Consider the following 13,068-nt stretch of genomic DNA (forward strand, 5'->3'; position numbering starts at 1 on the left):
GTGGTCACCAGTTGCTTGTTGTTATTGTATTGGGAACTTCCATCATGGTAGAAAGTTCTATAGAACAGCACTGGTAGGTAGGTGTTATGATAGTTTATTAATGAAAGTGAGACATATGTGGAAAATGTAAGATTCTTCTAGTTGTTACTGGGTAGCCTGGGTAACTGGCTAGATGAACTTATTCCCCATAAAGAAGGTTACAAACTAGGTACTGGCGTCTCATGCCTGAAATCCTAGCTACTCAGGAGGCTGAGGTCACAATTTCCTAGCTCAATTATATGGCAGGCAGGAGCTGTGTGTGTGTGTGTGTGTGTGTGTGTGTGTGTGTGTGTGTGTGTGTGTGTGTGTGTGTGTGTGTGTGTGTGTGTGTGTGTGTGTGTGTGTGTGTGTGTGTGTGTGTGTGTGTGGTTTTGTTTTGTTTTATGGTGCTTGGTCACAATTTCCTAGCTCAATTATATGGCAGGCAGGAGCCGTGTGTGTGTGTGTGTGTGTGTGTGTGTGTGTGTGTGTGTGTGTGTGTGTGTGTGTGTGTGTGTGTGTGTGTGTGTGTGTGTGTGTGTGTGTGTGTGTGTGGTTTTGTTTTGTGGTGCTTGGGATTGATTCCAGGACCTTGCACATATTAGACAAATGCTGTGTCACTGAGCTATACCTCTGTACAGATCTTTTTAAAAATACAGATTTTGAACCTCTTCCCAGAAGCTTGGGGGATAGCCCAGGAATCCATTAAAAAATAAAAGTTGCTGTTGTTCTAATTTAGTTCATTCTCAGAACTCTCCTTAAGAAGAACTGGAATTTGGCCTAAGGGTATAGTTCAGTGGTAGAACACTTAACCAAACATGGGTGAGGCTCTAGTTGCAAACTCCAGTGCTGCACAAAAACAAAAACAAATTACAAAATCACTGGAATTTGATAAACTAATAAACTGAATCTAACCAGACTTTGGAGGATGATATATCCTTAATTTATTAATTTATTTAACAAACATGCCCAAGCATTTAATGTGTACTAGGTATTATGCTAGCTTCTAGGAATACAAAGATGACTAATATAAATGAACCCTGTTCTCAGGCTCAGAATCTATTAGACAAGGTATGGAGAGATAAATAAGATGTGTGGTCAGTGTAATCATATCAATGAACAGGATGTTTTGTAAACAAATAGGAGGACCTTCCTGCCCTGGTTGGGTGATGGAAAGAAGAAAGGATCAAGAAAGCTTCAAGGTTGTGGCTGAGCTTTATTGTAAGAGATAACTTGCTCCTTCTAGCATTGAGTATTCCTTGCACTCATTGCATTGCTTAAGAATCTTGGTAAATGCAGCAGTGGTACTCACTAAGCTATATGTTGAAAATTAACTATACAACTTGTGGGTAGGAATGGGAGAAAGAAAGGGAAGGGGTGACATTTTCCAAAAAGAAATGTACTCATTACCTGATTATGTAACTGTAACCCCTCTATATATCACCTTTATAATAACAATAAAAAACTCTTTTCAAAAGAATCTTGTTAAACTATATTATACATTTATCTTCTTTTTTAAACAAACCTTTTTATTTTAATGATTTGGTGTGGCCACAAGTTATCAGTTACTTAGACCATATAGCAAAGTAGGGATATTTTCTAGGCAGTGTACAGTATTAATTTCAATTATCCAATATGTTCTCTAATTGCTGTGACTTTTGTTATTCTTATTTTTCTATCTCACTGTCTTTGTTGTGAGCCTGATCCTTATGTTCTTAATAGGTCTCTTTGAAAGTGAGGCTCAAAGAATTAAGAAATTAACCTGAGCTTCCTAATTCCAGAATAGTTCCATTCTGTAAAATCAGCAATCATTAAGCAAAGAGTTGTGGCAGAATCATTTGGTGAACTGCATGCTTATGACTACCCCCAAAGAACCTGATTCAATAGGACTAGCCTGTATAATTCTTTAAAAAAAAAAAAAAGATAAGTCTTAAAATTTTTATGTATACATTTTATGCATGTGAGGTGAAAATGTCATAGTGAAACTCCTTGTGTATAACTGATATATGCTAATAAAATATACACAGACACATGTTCAAACACATATAGAAGCCATGATGTATAGCCCTGAACCATCATACTTCAAACTGTTACTATCTCTCAAAATTGTTTCTGAATAAATAGTTGAATAGTTAAATAGGCAATAAAAGCCTATTTTATAACCAGGCAAAAGAGAAAGATTTTGAATTGTACTATGCCTAGTGAAAAATATCAGAAGGTTTTACGTGGAAGAGTGAGATGATCTTGGATTTTGAAATGATCACTGTAAGCTGAGTGCCAGTGGTTCACACTTGAAATTCTAGCTAATTTGGGAGGCTGAGATTGGGAGAATCGCTGTTTGGGGCCAGCCTGGGCACATACATGAGACCCCCTTCTCAACTAATAGGCTGGTCACTGTGGCACATGCCTGACATCCTAGCTGTTACAGGAAGCTGAAATCTGGCAGATAAGGATTCCAAGATGGATGGATGGATGGATGGATGGATAGGTAGATAGATAGATAGATAGATAGATAGATAGATAGATAGATAGATGGATAGATGGATAGATGGATAGATGGATAGATGGATAGATGGATAGATAGATAGATAGATAGATAGATAGATAGATAGATAGATAGATAGATAGATAGATAGATAGATAGATAATCTTTGAATCCCTCCACCATAGTAGCTTAAACACTACCATGAATCCCTAATTCATGTGTAATGTAAATGATCCCTCTAACTGCTATGTGGAAAACAAAATGGAGATGCCTCTGTAAGGGTACTAGTAAAGGTACCATACATTAATTTAAGCGAAGAGATTATAGGAGTTTTGATGTGGATGATAATAGTGGAGGTGGTAAGAAATGTTTTGAAGGTCAGAGCAACAAATTTTCTGACAAATCAAATGTACAGTATGAAAGTTGTCAAGGATCACTCTTAAAGATGGTAGCTCAAATAACTGAGAGGACAGAATTGCCATTTACTGGGAGAGAGAAACCTGTGAGAGAAATAAGCTTGGGAAGAATATCAGGATATTACTTTTGGATATGTTAAATAGGAAATGCCTATTAGACATCCTAATTATAGTCCGGTGGATATGGGAGTCCAAGTTTCCAGGGTAGAGATAAGCTTGAAATTTATCACCATAAAGATGACACTTAAAATTCTAAGAGCAGATGAAATTGTCAGGAAGCAAGTACTGATAGAGAAGATACAACAATAAAGAATTAAACCCTGGGATATTTGAATAATCAGAAGCCAGAGAGATAAAGAGAAAGGACTAGCCAATGAGATAGAAAGAAACCCAAGTGTAGTATCTAGAAGCTAAGGGAAAGAAAGTATTGCAAGGCACAAAGTAGTGACTGGTTGTGTCAAATGGTGGCGTAAAATGAAAACAGCTACTTCACCATTGGAGTTAGCAAGGTGTAGGTAAATGGTGATCCTGGTGAGGAGGAATAGCTCAATGGCATAATTGGGACAAAGGTTTCATAGAAATGGGTTCAAAAGAGAATGTGAAGGAAAAGAATGAGAGCTGTAAATAGGCAACTTTTTTCTTTCCTTTTTTTTTTTTTTTTTTTTTTTTTTTGCCAATCCTGGGTCTTGAACTAGGTACCTGGGCTCTGTCCCTGAGCCTTTCTGTGCTCGAGGCTAATGCTCTACCACTTGAGCCAGAGCACCACTTCTGGTTTTTTCTGTTTATGTGGTGCAGAGGAATTGAACCCAGGGCTTCATGCATGCTAGCCAGGCATGCTACCACTGAACCACATTCCCAGCCTAGGCAACTTTTTGAAAGCTTTCCCATGAAAAGGAATAGAAAGTGGTATGGAAGCTAGATGAGTATTGTAGCCTATTTGTATGCTAGTGAGAATTACCCAGCAGAGAAGAAAATTGTGGTGCTAGACATGTTCAGTTTAAAAAATATTAGATCAGCTGGGCAGCAGTAGCTCATGCCTACTCAGGAGGCTGAGATCTGAGGATTGCAGTTCCAAGGCAGCCCAGGCAGGAAAGTCCAGGAGACTTCTATCTCCAATTAACTACCAAAATGTCGGAGAATGATGCTGTGGCTCAAAGTGGTAGAGCATTAGTCTTTAGCACAAAAGCTCAGGGTCAATGCCAGGCCCTGAGTTCTAGCCCCAGGATTGACACACACAAAGAAATATTAGGTCAGTTTTAGGAGCATTTTACCACATTTGGGATATTATTAAGAGAGGAACATTTCTGTGTCACCATCTTTAAAGAAAGAATGGTGTATATTTCAGAGTTACTACCAAATATAGCAATCAGGCTCTTTTCAGCTCCACAATCAGTGAGCAGCTTTGTTCCCATGAAGCATTTATTGCCAGTTTTAGTAATAGTTTAGTGGTTTTCTTTCATAATCTAGATGGTTTATCAAACAGTACATGAAGACCTCATAATCCTAGGTTAATGAAGGACTGTGTCATGAGTCAGTCTAAGTCTATAGTCAGAAAGGACCAAACACAGAATCAAATGAGCCTGATTAGAGATCGTGGAGACTAGCTTTGAGAGAAAGATAGGGCAGCATTGCCACCATGGACAACTGGACAGCTAGAGATTGGTCCAAAGGAAGCAAGTCTCTTATTTTGTTCTTACCCAGTGGTTGAAATAGATGGAACAGATCACCTAGGTCCATCTCAGATCGTCCTTCACTGTTCTGACAAAAGTCATGAGGACAACATTGTTAAGATCCAAAAGAATGTCTGGACTCTGTCTTCACTTTAGGAACTTCCTGTGGGGTGAATGGAGAATTTGAATATATGAGTACAGGTGGCAGAAGTTTAGCTGTTGAGAACCAGGTGGCAATTCTGGTAACTTAAAAAATTCCAAAATTCCATGTAGTATTTAAAATGTTGCAACCTTTATTTTTTTAAACCATTATAGCTCTCAATTTTTTCCTAGACCAAATGTACCTTGAATGTTTCAACCTTATGTAGTTTGTTCGTATTTGTATGTTTATATATGTAATAAAAACTCAAGTATCCACCAAAAAAAAAGAGGGAAGGGCTACATTTTTTCTTATGAGTGTTCTATCATGTTTTACAGTCTATTAGGGTTCCTGTTTCTCAATAGTCTAATGACACAGCGAATGTTATATATTCACTCTATATTTTATATATACACAAAGCATTTAATATCTAAGTTGTATTGTAATTGCCATTATGTTATTTTTAATTATCATATTAAAACATTGGATTTAGGGCTGGGAATGTGGCTCAGTGGTAGAGCGCTTGCCTTGCATGCATGAGGCCCTGGGTTCGATTCCTCAGCACCACATAAGCAAAAAGAAAAAAAAGCCGGAAGTACCGCTGTGGCTCAAGTGGTAGAGCGCTAACCTTGAGCTGAAGAGCTGAGGGACAGCACCCAGGCCCAGAGTTCAGGCCCCATGACCGGACCCAAAAATAAATAAATAAATAAATAAAACATTGGATTTACACTAATATATATGTACTTGCATTTTTTCTTTCATTAGTGTACATTACTAATACAGAACAATGGGTTTCATGTTACATTTGCTCATTTACTGATTGGACTACTGGCTCTCTGAAGTGTTTCTTCTTTAGTTCTTTTTTAATGTATTCTGGACATCAATCCTTTGTCTAATGAACTTGTGCAGATGATTTATTTCCCTCCTTTTGGAGGCTGCCTCTTTACTCTGATAATTATGAAAATTATGCTTTGTGTGGATACATCATAATGATAAATACTTATGATTATAGTCATTGGTAGGCTCCTTTTAATTATCAAAACTGGAAACAATCAGCAAGCTAACATGAGAGAGTGATGGGATGAATTGTATTATCTCAAAAAAGGAGGACGATGCCGCTATAAACAAATCTGAAGTGTCAGCATGAATTGATGTGTGTGTGTGTGTGTGTGTGTGTGTGTATTTGGCAGTTTATATTGTGAAGCAAATAAAAGAACTTAAAAAAAGAGGGAAGGGGAAGAATTGATGAGACTACATCATTTACTAAGAACATGGGATGGGATTTCATACATGGAAGAATTTAGCCCTAAGGGATATGGACAGCCTTGAGGTAAGAGGTAGAAGGAAATCAGATTATATGAGCACACAAGCAGGGAGGTAGAGATGTGGAAAGCAGATTGCAGGGGTTCTTTTCTTATTCATTCTGTCCTAGGAAACAGTTGTTAGCTGTTACTGAGTTTGAAAGAAATTTAAAGACATGAAACAATTATCAGGGAAAAGGAAAGAACTACCAAGTTGATAGAAAGGTGGTTCCAATGGGACACTACACTTAAATTTTAAATGAATTTCGTTTGTCTCTGTTTTTCTGAACTCCACAATCAAGTAGCCGGATAGTAGACATAGAACAGAGGAAGAAGTTGCTGTGATTTAGGATTGGAATTTTGTTAGGTAAATGTAATGTGAAAGAGGCACAAGAACATAAGTATGGATCCTGGAACTTGTTCTTAGTTACAAACTGAAGCTTTGGAAATAGCAGGAGCTATAAAAGATGTTAGCATCAGTTAGCGATAGTCTTCTAAGATAGAAGATTTCTAGAGTTGGAGTATTTCTATGAAAGGAGATGACGATCAGAGAGACAAGAAAGAAGTTGATATGAAATTCCCACTGCTTTAAACTGAATGAGGGTGCTTACCAATTGGTTTAGTGAATCTAATAATGATTTTAATTGATCTGTTAGGTTCATGACTACAAAGAAGGAACCCCAGAAGAGAAGACTTTCTACATAGAACTGTGGGATGTTGGAGGCTCTGTGGGTAGTGCCAGCAGTGTGAAAAGCACAAGAGCAGTATTCTACAATTCTGTAAATGGTAAAACATTTTAAATTTCTTCCATGTTTTAACAGTATAGGAGTACAAACCATCTAATATGAAATGCTATAATATGCCAGCCTCATCTCAAATTTGAGAAAGATCTAATATACTCACGACTCTTGATTTTAATCTGCATGTCCCATTCAGTTTATGCTTATATATTCCAGCCAAGTAATTCAGAACAGTAAACATCTACTTAGTCTTTATTATTGTTTCAAACTAATAAATCATCTTTTAGGTACTTGACAAAAAACAAAGAACTTCCAGAGCACTGTCTGTCTCCTCTATTATCATTTAAAAAATGCATAATAGTCTATGTTGGTTTTGCTGGTAAGACTGAGATAAAATTCCTGATTCCTAATGATAAATATAGCCCTGTTTTTTAAAAAAATATTGGTGTTATCTTTGAGTAGTTGTACAAAGGAGTTGCTATTCACCAAAGCAGTTTATGAATACCATGCATCTTAATCAGTGTTGTCCCTTTTAACATTCTTACTCTTCCCCCCAACCTACCCCTTCCCTCACTTTTCTTAATTTTTAGGTTACGTATTTAATTTTTTTGCTGTTAACAAAGCCATTTATGTATACAGTGCATCTTAATCTGCGTCATTACTTCAACATTTTCATTCCCCTTCTGCATTCTCCTCACTTCCCCCTTTCATTCTTCTACCCTTCTCCTTTTGGCCCCAAGTACTAAAGAATTGCAAGTACTAAAGAATTGTACTATTTGTACTCTCCATTGAGTCTGTTACACTTCAGTTAATTTATTTGTAATCCTTTGCTTTACCACCTGGTGTGTTTACTTATAGATATATAGGCACATTCTAGCTACCACAAATGAGGGAAACAATGCAACCTCTTTATTTGGGTCTGACTTACTTCACTTAATTACCAATTTTTTTTTAACCCACAAGATTTCTGTGTTCATTTTTTGTTTTGTTTTGTTTTTGTCGGCCGTGGGGCTTGAACTCTGGGCCTGAGAGCTGTCCCTCAGCTCTTCAGCTCAAGGCTAGCATTCTGCCACTTGAGCTACAGCGCCACTTCCAGTTTTCTGGTGGTTTATTAGAGATAAGAGTCTCACGGACTTTTCCTGCCCAGGCTGGCTTTGAACCACGATACTCAGATCTCAGCCTCCTGAGTAGCTAGGATTACAGGCGTGAGCCATTGGTGCCTGGCAAGATTTCTATGTTCTTTTACTATAGCTCTAGAGTATTTCTTCTAGTAGAAGCTCTCAAGATTCCTTATGTAGGACTCTAAGAAAGAGAACAGAACATAAGGATCTTTTCATTCAAAAGCTCAGTCTTTATCTTAGCAGTAATTTCTCTTAGCATTGTACCTTCTTTGCAGGCATAATCTCCTCAGTAAACTCATATTTTGAAGTATCTTTGCTTTTCTCCATTAAAATAGACTATATTCTTATCAGCTGTCATTCTCTTTTCATCTAGGTCTCACCTTGGCTCTTCAAGTACTATCCTACAAAATAAGAACTCTCAGACTAAAAGAAAAAGAATTAGAAAGAGGATGCTCAAATGCTCTTAAAACCTCTAAAGCCTTTCAGATAGATAAAATAAACTTTCTTGTCCATCAGCGTAGATCTTTTGTAATCCTTTCACTTTCCCAACCAACAGTCCCACCTACAATTTTGTAGCATTAATACCTGAAAATAAAGGAGAGTGAAATTATCTACTGTTTCTTTTACCCTAAAATGAGGTTTTACTTTGCTTCCCCCAGTCTTCTACCATCAAAATATCTGAGTACAAGCAATAGAAGTATACCTCGAGTACAACAACAGTGCTCTGGGTTTCATCCTCAGTCAAAGCACAAACAAACAAACAAACAAACAAACAAAAACCTCTTAATCTACATTCTGGCTACCCTGATTACCATGTGACTTAGAACAAGTTATTCAGCCTCTCTGAATCTCATGTCCTCTGTATAGGTAACAATAATTCTGACCGCATAGCACTCCTCTGAAAATTAAATTAGATACCACAAGTTAAGCACAATACTATCCCATAAGTACTAAATAAATATTAGCTATATTCCTTAGTTGCAGTCCTTTATTCATATATATGAATATATTATAGGCATATATATTTATATATTTATATATATATATATATATATATATATATAATTCATATGTGTGTGCTTTTGATGTGCCTGTAAGAACCCTTCACTGAGAAAGTTTTAGAGTGAGTACAGTTAGATATGAGGGCAAATATCAGGTCTCTATTCCAGATACCAAGAGAGACAAAGTTAATCTATAATCAACTATATCTTATATAAATATATCAGTTATACCCATGTCTGTAAAAACTAGAGATACTGATTCTACCTCTTCTGCCTTCTTCTTCAAATTGATGTATCCCATATGTGAAGATGGATGAATCATAGATTCCAGGTCCTCTTCTCTAGTAGACTCAGGGTAATATAGGAAGGTGTTGGGAGTTTGATAACCTATCTAGGCCACAAATGATATTCTAAATCCCACTATATATAATTGTAATAATCTGCTTTGCCTTTCTGACAAGAATGGGGAATATCCAGCCTCCTAGCTATATAGGGCCTGTAAAAGTATTTGGTACCTGACAGGACAGACACCTAAGCTTCTTAGTGGCTGCTCACAGCTATCTGCTTATATTTATAATTTCGTATGGCCCATGAGTATTGTTATAAATATCCAATGGCCATTGGCAGAAAAAATATTCCCTACCTTTTAGATTCTAGGATCTTTTTTTAATACATTTTTATTGTAAAAATACTGTACAGAGAGAGGGGTTGCAGTTACATGAGCAAGATAATGAGATTCTAGGATCTTAACTCATCTGTTTAATTGTATTTGATACATTTTGTTATGCTTCTTAATCTCTCAAAGTGTCCATATTTTGGATTCATACTTTTTGGTGATCTCTTTCATTTATCCTTAAATGGCGTATATCCTTTGTATGTTCAACTAAATCTTTTATATGTAACAGGCTTATGTGGTTAACCATGTAGTTCAGAGAACTAAAAAGTGAAACTCTTAAATCAATGAGGTCTAAGTAATCCATGGGACAATTTTTTTTTTTTTTTTTGTCGGTCATAGGGCCTGAACTCTGGGCCTGGGGACTGTCCCTCAGCTCTTCAGCTCAAGGCTACCGCTCTACCGCTTGAGTCATAGTGCCACTTCCAGCATTTTCTGGTTATGTGGTGCTGAGGAATAGAACCCAGGGCCTCAAGCATGCAAGGCAAGCACTCTACCACTGACACACCTTCCCAGCCCCCTGGGACAATGTTTGTCTGTTAAAGAATAGCAGTTATACAAATTTAATGAAGATTATTTTAATAAATCTGTGTTAACATTGTTTGGGGTGTATATAAGAATATATCCATATATATATATTATTTATTTATTTTTTTTTTGTTGGTCGTGGGGCCTGAACTCAGTCTGGGCACTGTCCCTTAGCTCTTCAGTTCAAGGCTAGAGCTCTACCACTTGAGCCACAGTGCCACTTCCAGCTTTTTCTGCTTATGTGGTACTGAGGAATCAAACCCAGGGCTTCATGCATGCAAGGCAAGCACTCTACCACTGAGCTACCTTCCCAGCCCAGCAATATATTTTTATACTGTTATCTGTAGCAGTACTTATACAGAAACAATGCAACTTGTCGAATGAATATAATTTCTTATACTTAAGCACTGTTTTCATTTTGTTGTTTGTTTGTATATTTGTTTTGTTTGTGGTACTAGGAACTGAACCAAGAGTCTCCTGCATGCTAGGCCACTGCTATGCTATTTGAGCCACACTGACAGCCCCCCCCCCTTTTTTTTTGTCAGATAGTCTCCCTACCTGATGATCTCTTGTCTCTATTTCTCCAGTAGCTAGGTTTGCAGGACTGTGTCACTACAGATAGATGAAGTAGCTCAGCAAGTAGGACCAAACATAAGAGGAAGCACTAGGGAAGTTTGAGTGACAAATAGGAAAAGACATTCCAAATATTTAATCACATTTTAAAGGCCCTTATAAAATGTTTTAAAGCTTAAATAATTGACAAACTTTTGTAGTTAATTATTTGTCACTGCTTATTGAGGAAATTTTAAATTCTGTTTTGTTGTTCACATTGGAATACTAGATTCATGCTTATGCTTACTAAGATCAAGATTCTCTTTGCCAGTTGTGAAATGAAGAGACGTTGTTACAATACTGACATTATTATCTCTTTTAGGTATTATTTTAGTACATGACTTAACAAATAAAAAGTCATCTCAGAACTTGAGTCGTTGGTCAGTGGAGGCTCTCAATAGGGACATGGTGCCAACTGGAGTCTTGGTGACAAATGGGTAAGCTCAGAATTACTTTACAGTTAGTTTGAAATGCTGAAGCCGTTAAGGAACGTACTTCACAAAATAACACTTTGTAAGATATTTGATTTGCAACTATTTTCTCCCAGTTTGTAGATTATCCTTTTATTCTCAGATAATGTCTTTCATAAAACAATAGTTTTTCTCTGGATGTTTTGGAATATCATGTCTAAGGATTCTTTACCAAATAATACCATATCATATGGATTTTATTCCATATTTCTTCTATAAAGTTTTATAGCCTTGGGTTTATATTTAGCTCTGTGATCTTCTTTTAATTAGCTTTATATGAAATAGGAAGTTTTAGTCTTAGTTCAACTTTAACATTTGAATGTCCAATTGTTACAACACCATTCATTGAAAAGATTACCTACCCTTTCTCCATTGAATTACATTTGTTCCTTTACCAAAAGTCAATTAATTGGCTATATTGTATGGATCTACTTGTGGACTCTAATTCTGTTCCACTGATGTATGTGTCTACTTCACCAACCGGCAATCTTGATTATAGTCACATGGTAGTAAATCTTCAAATTAACCATCATATTCCTTACAATTTATTTTTTGTAATTTTTTAGATATTCTAGTTCATTTGTCTCTCCACATAAATTTAGGAATCCTTTGGTTTATATTGTCAAAATTTTTACTTAGATTTTGGTTGCATTTGCATTAAACCTATAGCTCAGATTGGAGAGAATTGACATTTTTATTCTGTTGCAAATTCCAGTTCAGGAATAAAATATCTCTCCATTTTTTTAGATCTCCTCAATTCCTTTTACCAGCCTTATGTGCTTTTCAGCACATGAATCCTGTGCATGTTTTGTTAGATTTATGATACAGTGATACAGTGCTTAATTTTTGGTGGCTGTTTTTGAGACAAGCTTTCACTGTATAGCCCAGGCTAACCTCCAACGTGTGATCCTCCTGCCTTGGTCTCCCAGTACTGGGATTGAAGGTAGGGACCACCATATCCAGCTCAAGTTTAATAGTTTTGAATTCAGAGTTCAAGGTAGCTTGAACATATAGATATGAGATACGGATATGAAATCTTTGAGAGGAGGAGGGGAAAGAAGAAAGAGGGGAAGAGGGGAAGAAAGGAAGGGTGGGAAGGGAAGGGGGAAGGGATTCACAGATCTATTTGTTATAGATTTATCTATTGTTAAGTTTAAAAAATTAAGGGATAGTAGGGGAAAAAAGAATCAATGAAGCCAGGCACCAGTGGCTCATACCTGTAAATCTAGCTACTTAGGAAGCTGAGATCTGAGGATCATGGTTCAAAGCCAGCCCGGGCAGGAAAGTCCATGAGACTCATCTCCAATAAACCACCAGAAAACTGGAAGTGGTACTGTGGCTCAAGTGGTAGAGAGCTCACCTTGAGCTGAAGAGCTAAGGGCACTGAAGAGCTAAGGAACAGTGCCCAGGCACAGAGTTCAAGCCCCATGACCAACAACAACAAAAGAATCAATGAAAGGCTCAATCAGAATAAAAATAATCACCTATAAAGATAGGAATAATACTACTTGTATGTATCTTTTATATCAGCTTAAATTTGGAACCATATAAATGTTTTAAGTAAGTTTTTGATACATGTTTTTAACTTCTTACCACAGAAAAATTGTTCTTAAAAATAATGAACAGAAAATAAACTATCATGTATTTATGAACTCTCAGTCTGTGGCCAGTCTTGTTTCATCCATATCTCTACCCCATTCTCCACCTTCCCACACACCCATTATTTTGAAACAAATATTAGATGTGTGCCTTAAACAATGAGTACTTTTTTATATAACTAACTTGGTTATCATACTTAAATTTTTAACATTCTTTTTTAAATTTTAGTTTGTTGTAAAGATGCTGTACATATAGGGGTTACAGTTACATGAGTAAGGTATGAGTACATTAATAA

General features: G+C 36.6%; 1 protein-coding gene across 1 annotated transcript in view; it reads left to right on the forward strand.

Moving 5' to 3' along the window:
* The window catches only part of Rabl3 (RAB, member of RAS oncogene family like 3), a 45,188-nt gene that overhangs the window by 18,009 nt on the left and 14,111 nt on the right, over positions 1 to 13,068 (forward strand). The window contains exons 3-4 of the mRNA XM_070030130.1: positions 6,686 to 6,815; positions 11,027 to 11,141. Coding sequence (XP_069886231.1) covers positions 6,686 to 6,815; positions 11,027 to 11,141 — 245 coding nt within the window. The remainder of the gene's footprint in view (positions 1 to 6,685; positions 6,816 to 11,026; positions 11,142 to 13,068) is intronic.

Source organism: Dipodomys merriami, unplaced genomic scaffold (assembly GCF_024711535.1).
Source record: "Dipodomys merriami isolate MVZ:Mamm:240054 unplaced genomic scaffold, mDipMer1.0.p SCAF_2, whole genome shotgun sequence".
Lineage (NCBI taxonomy): Eukaryota > Metazoa > Chordata > Mammalia > Rodentia > Heteromyidae > Dipodomys > Dipodomys merriami.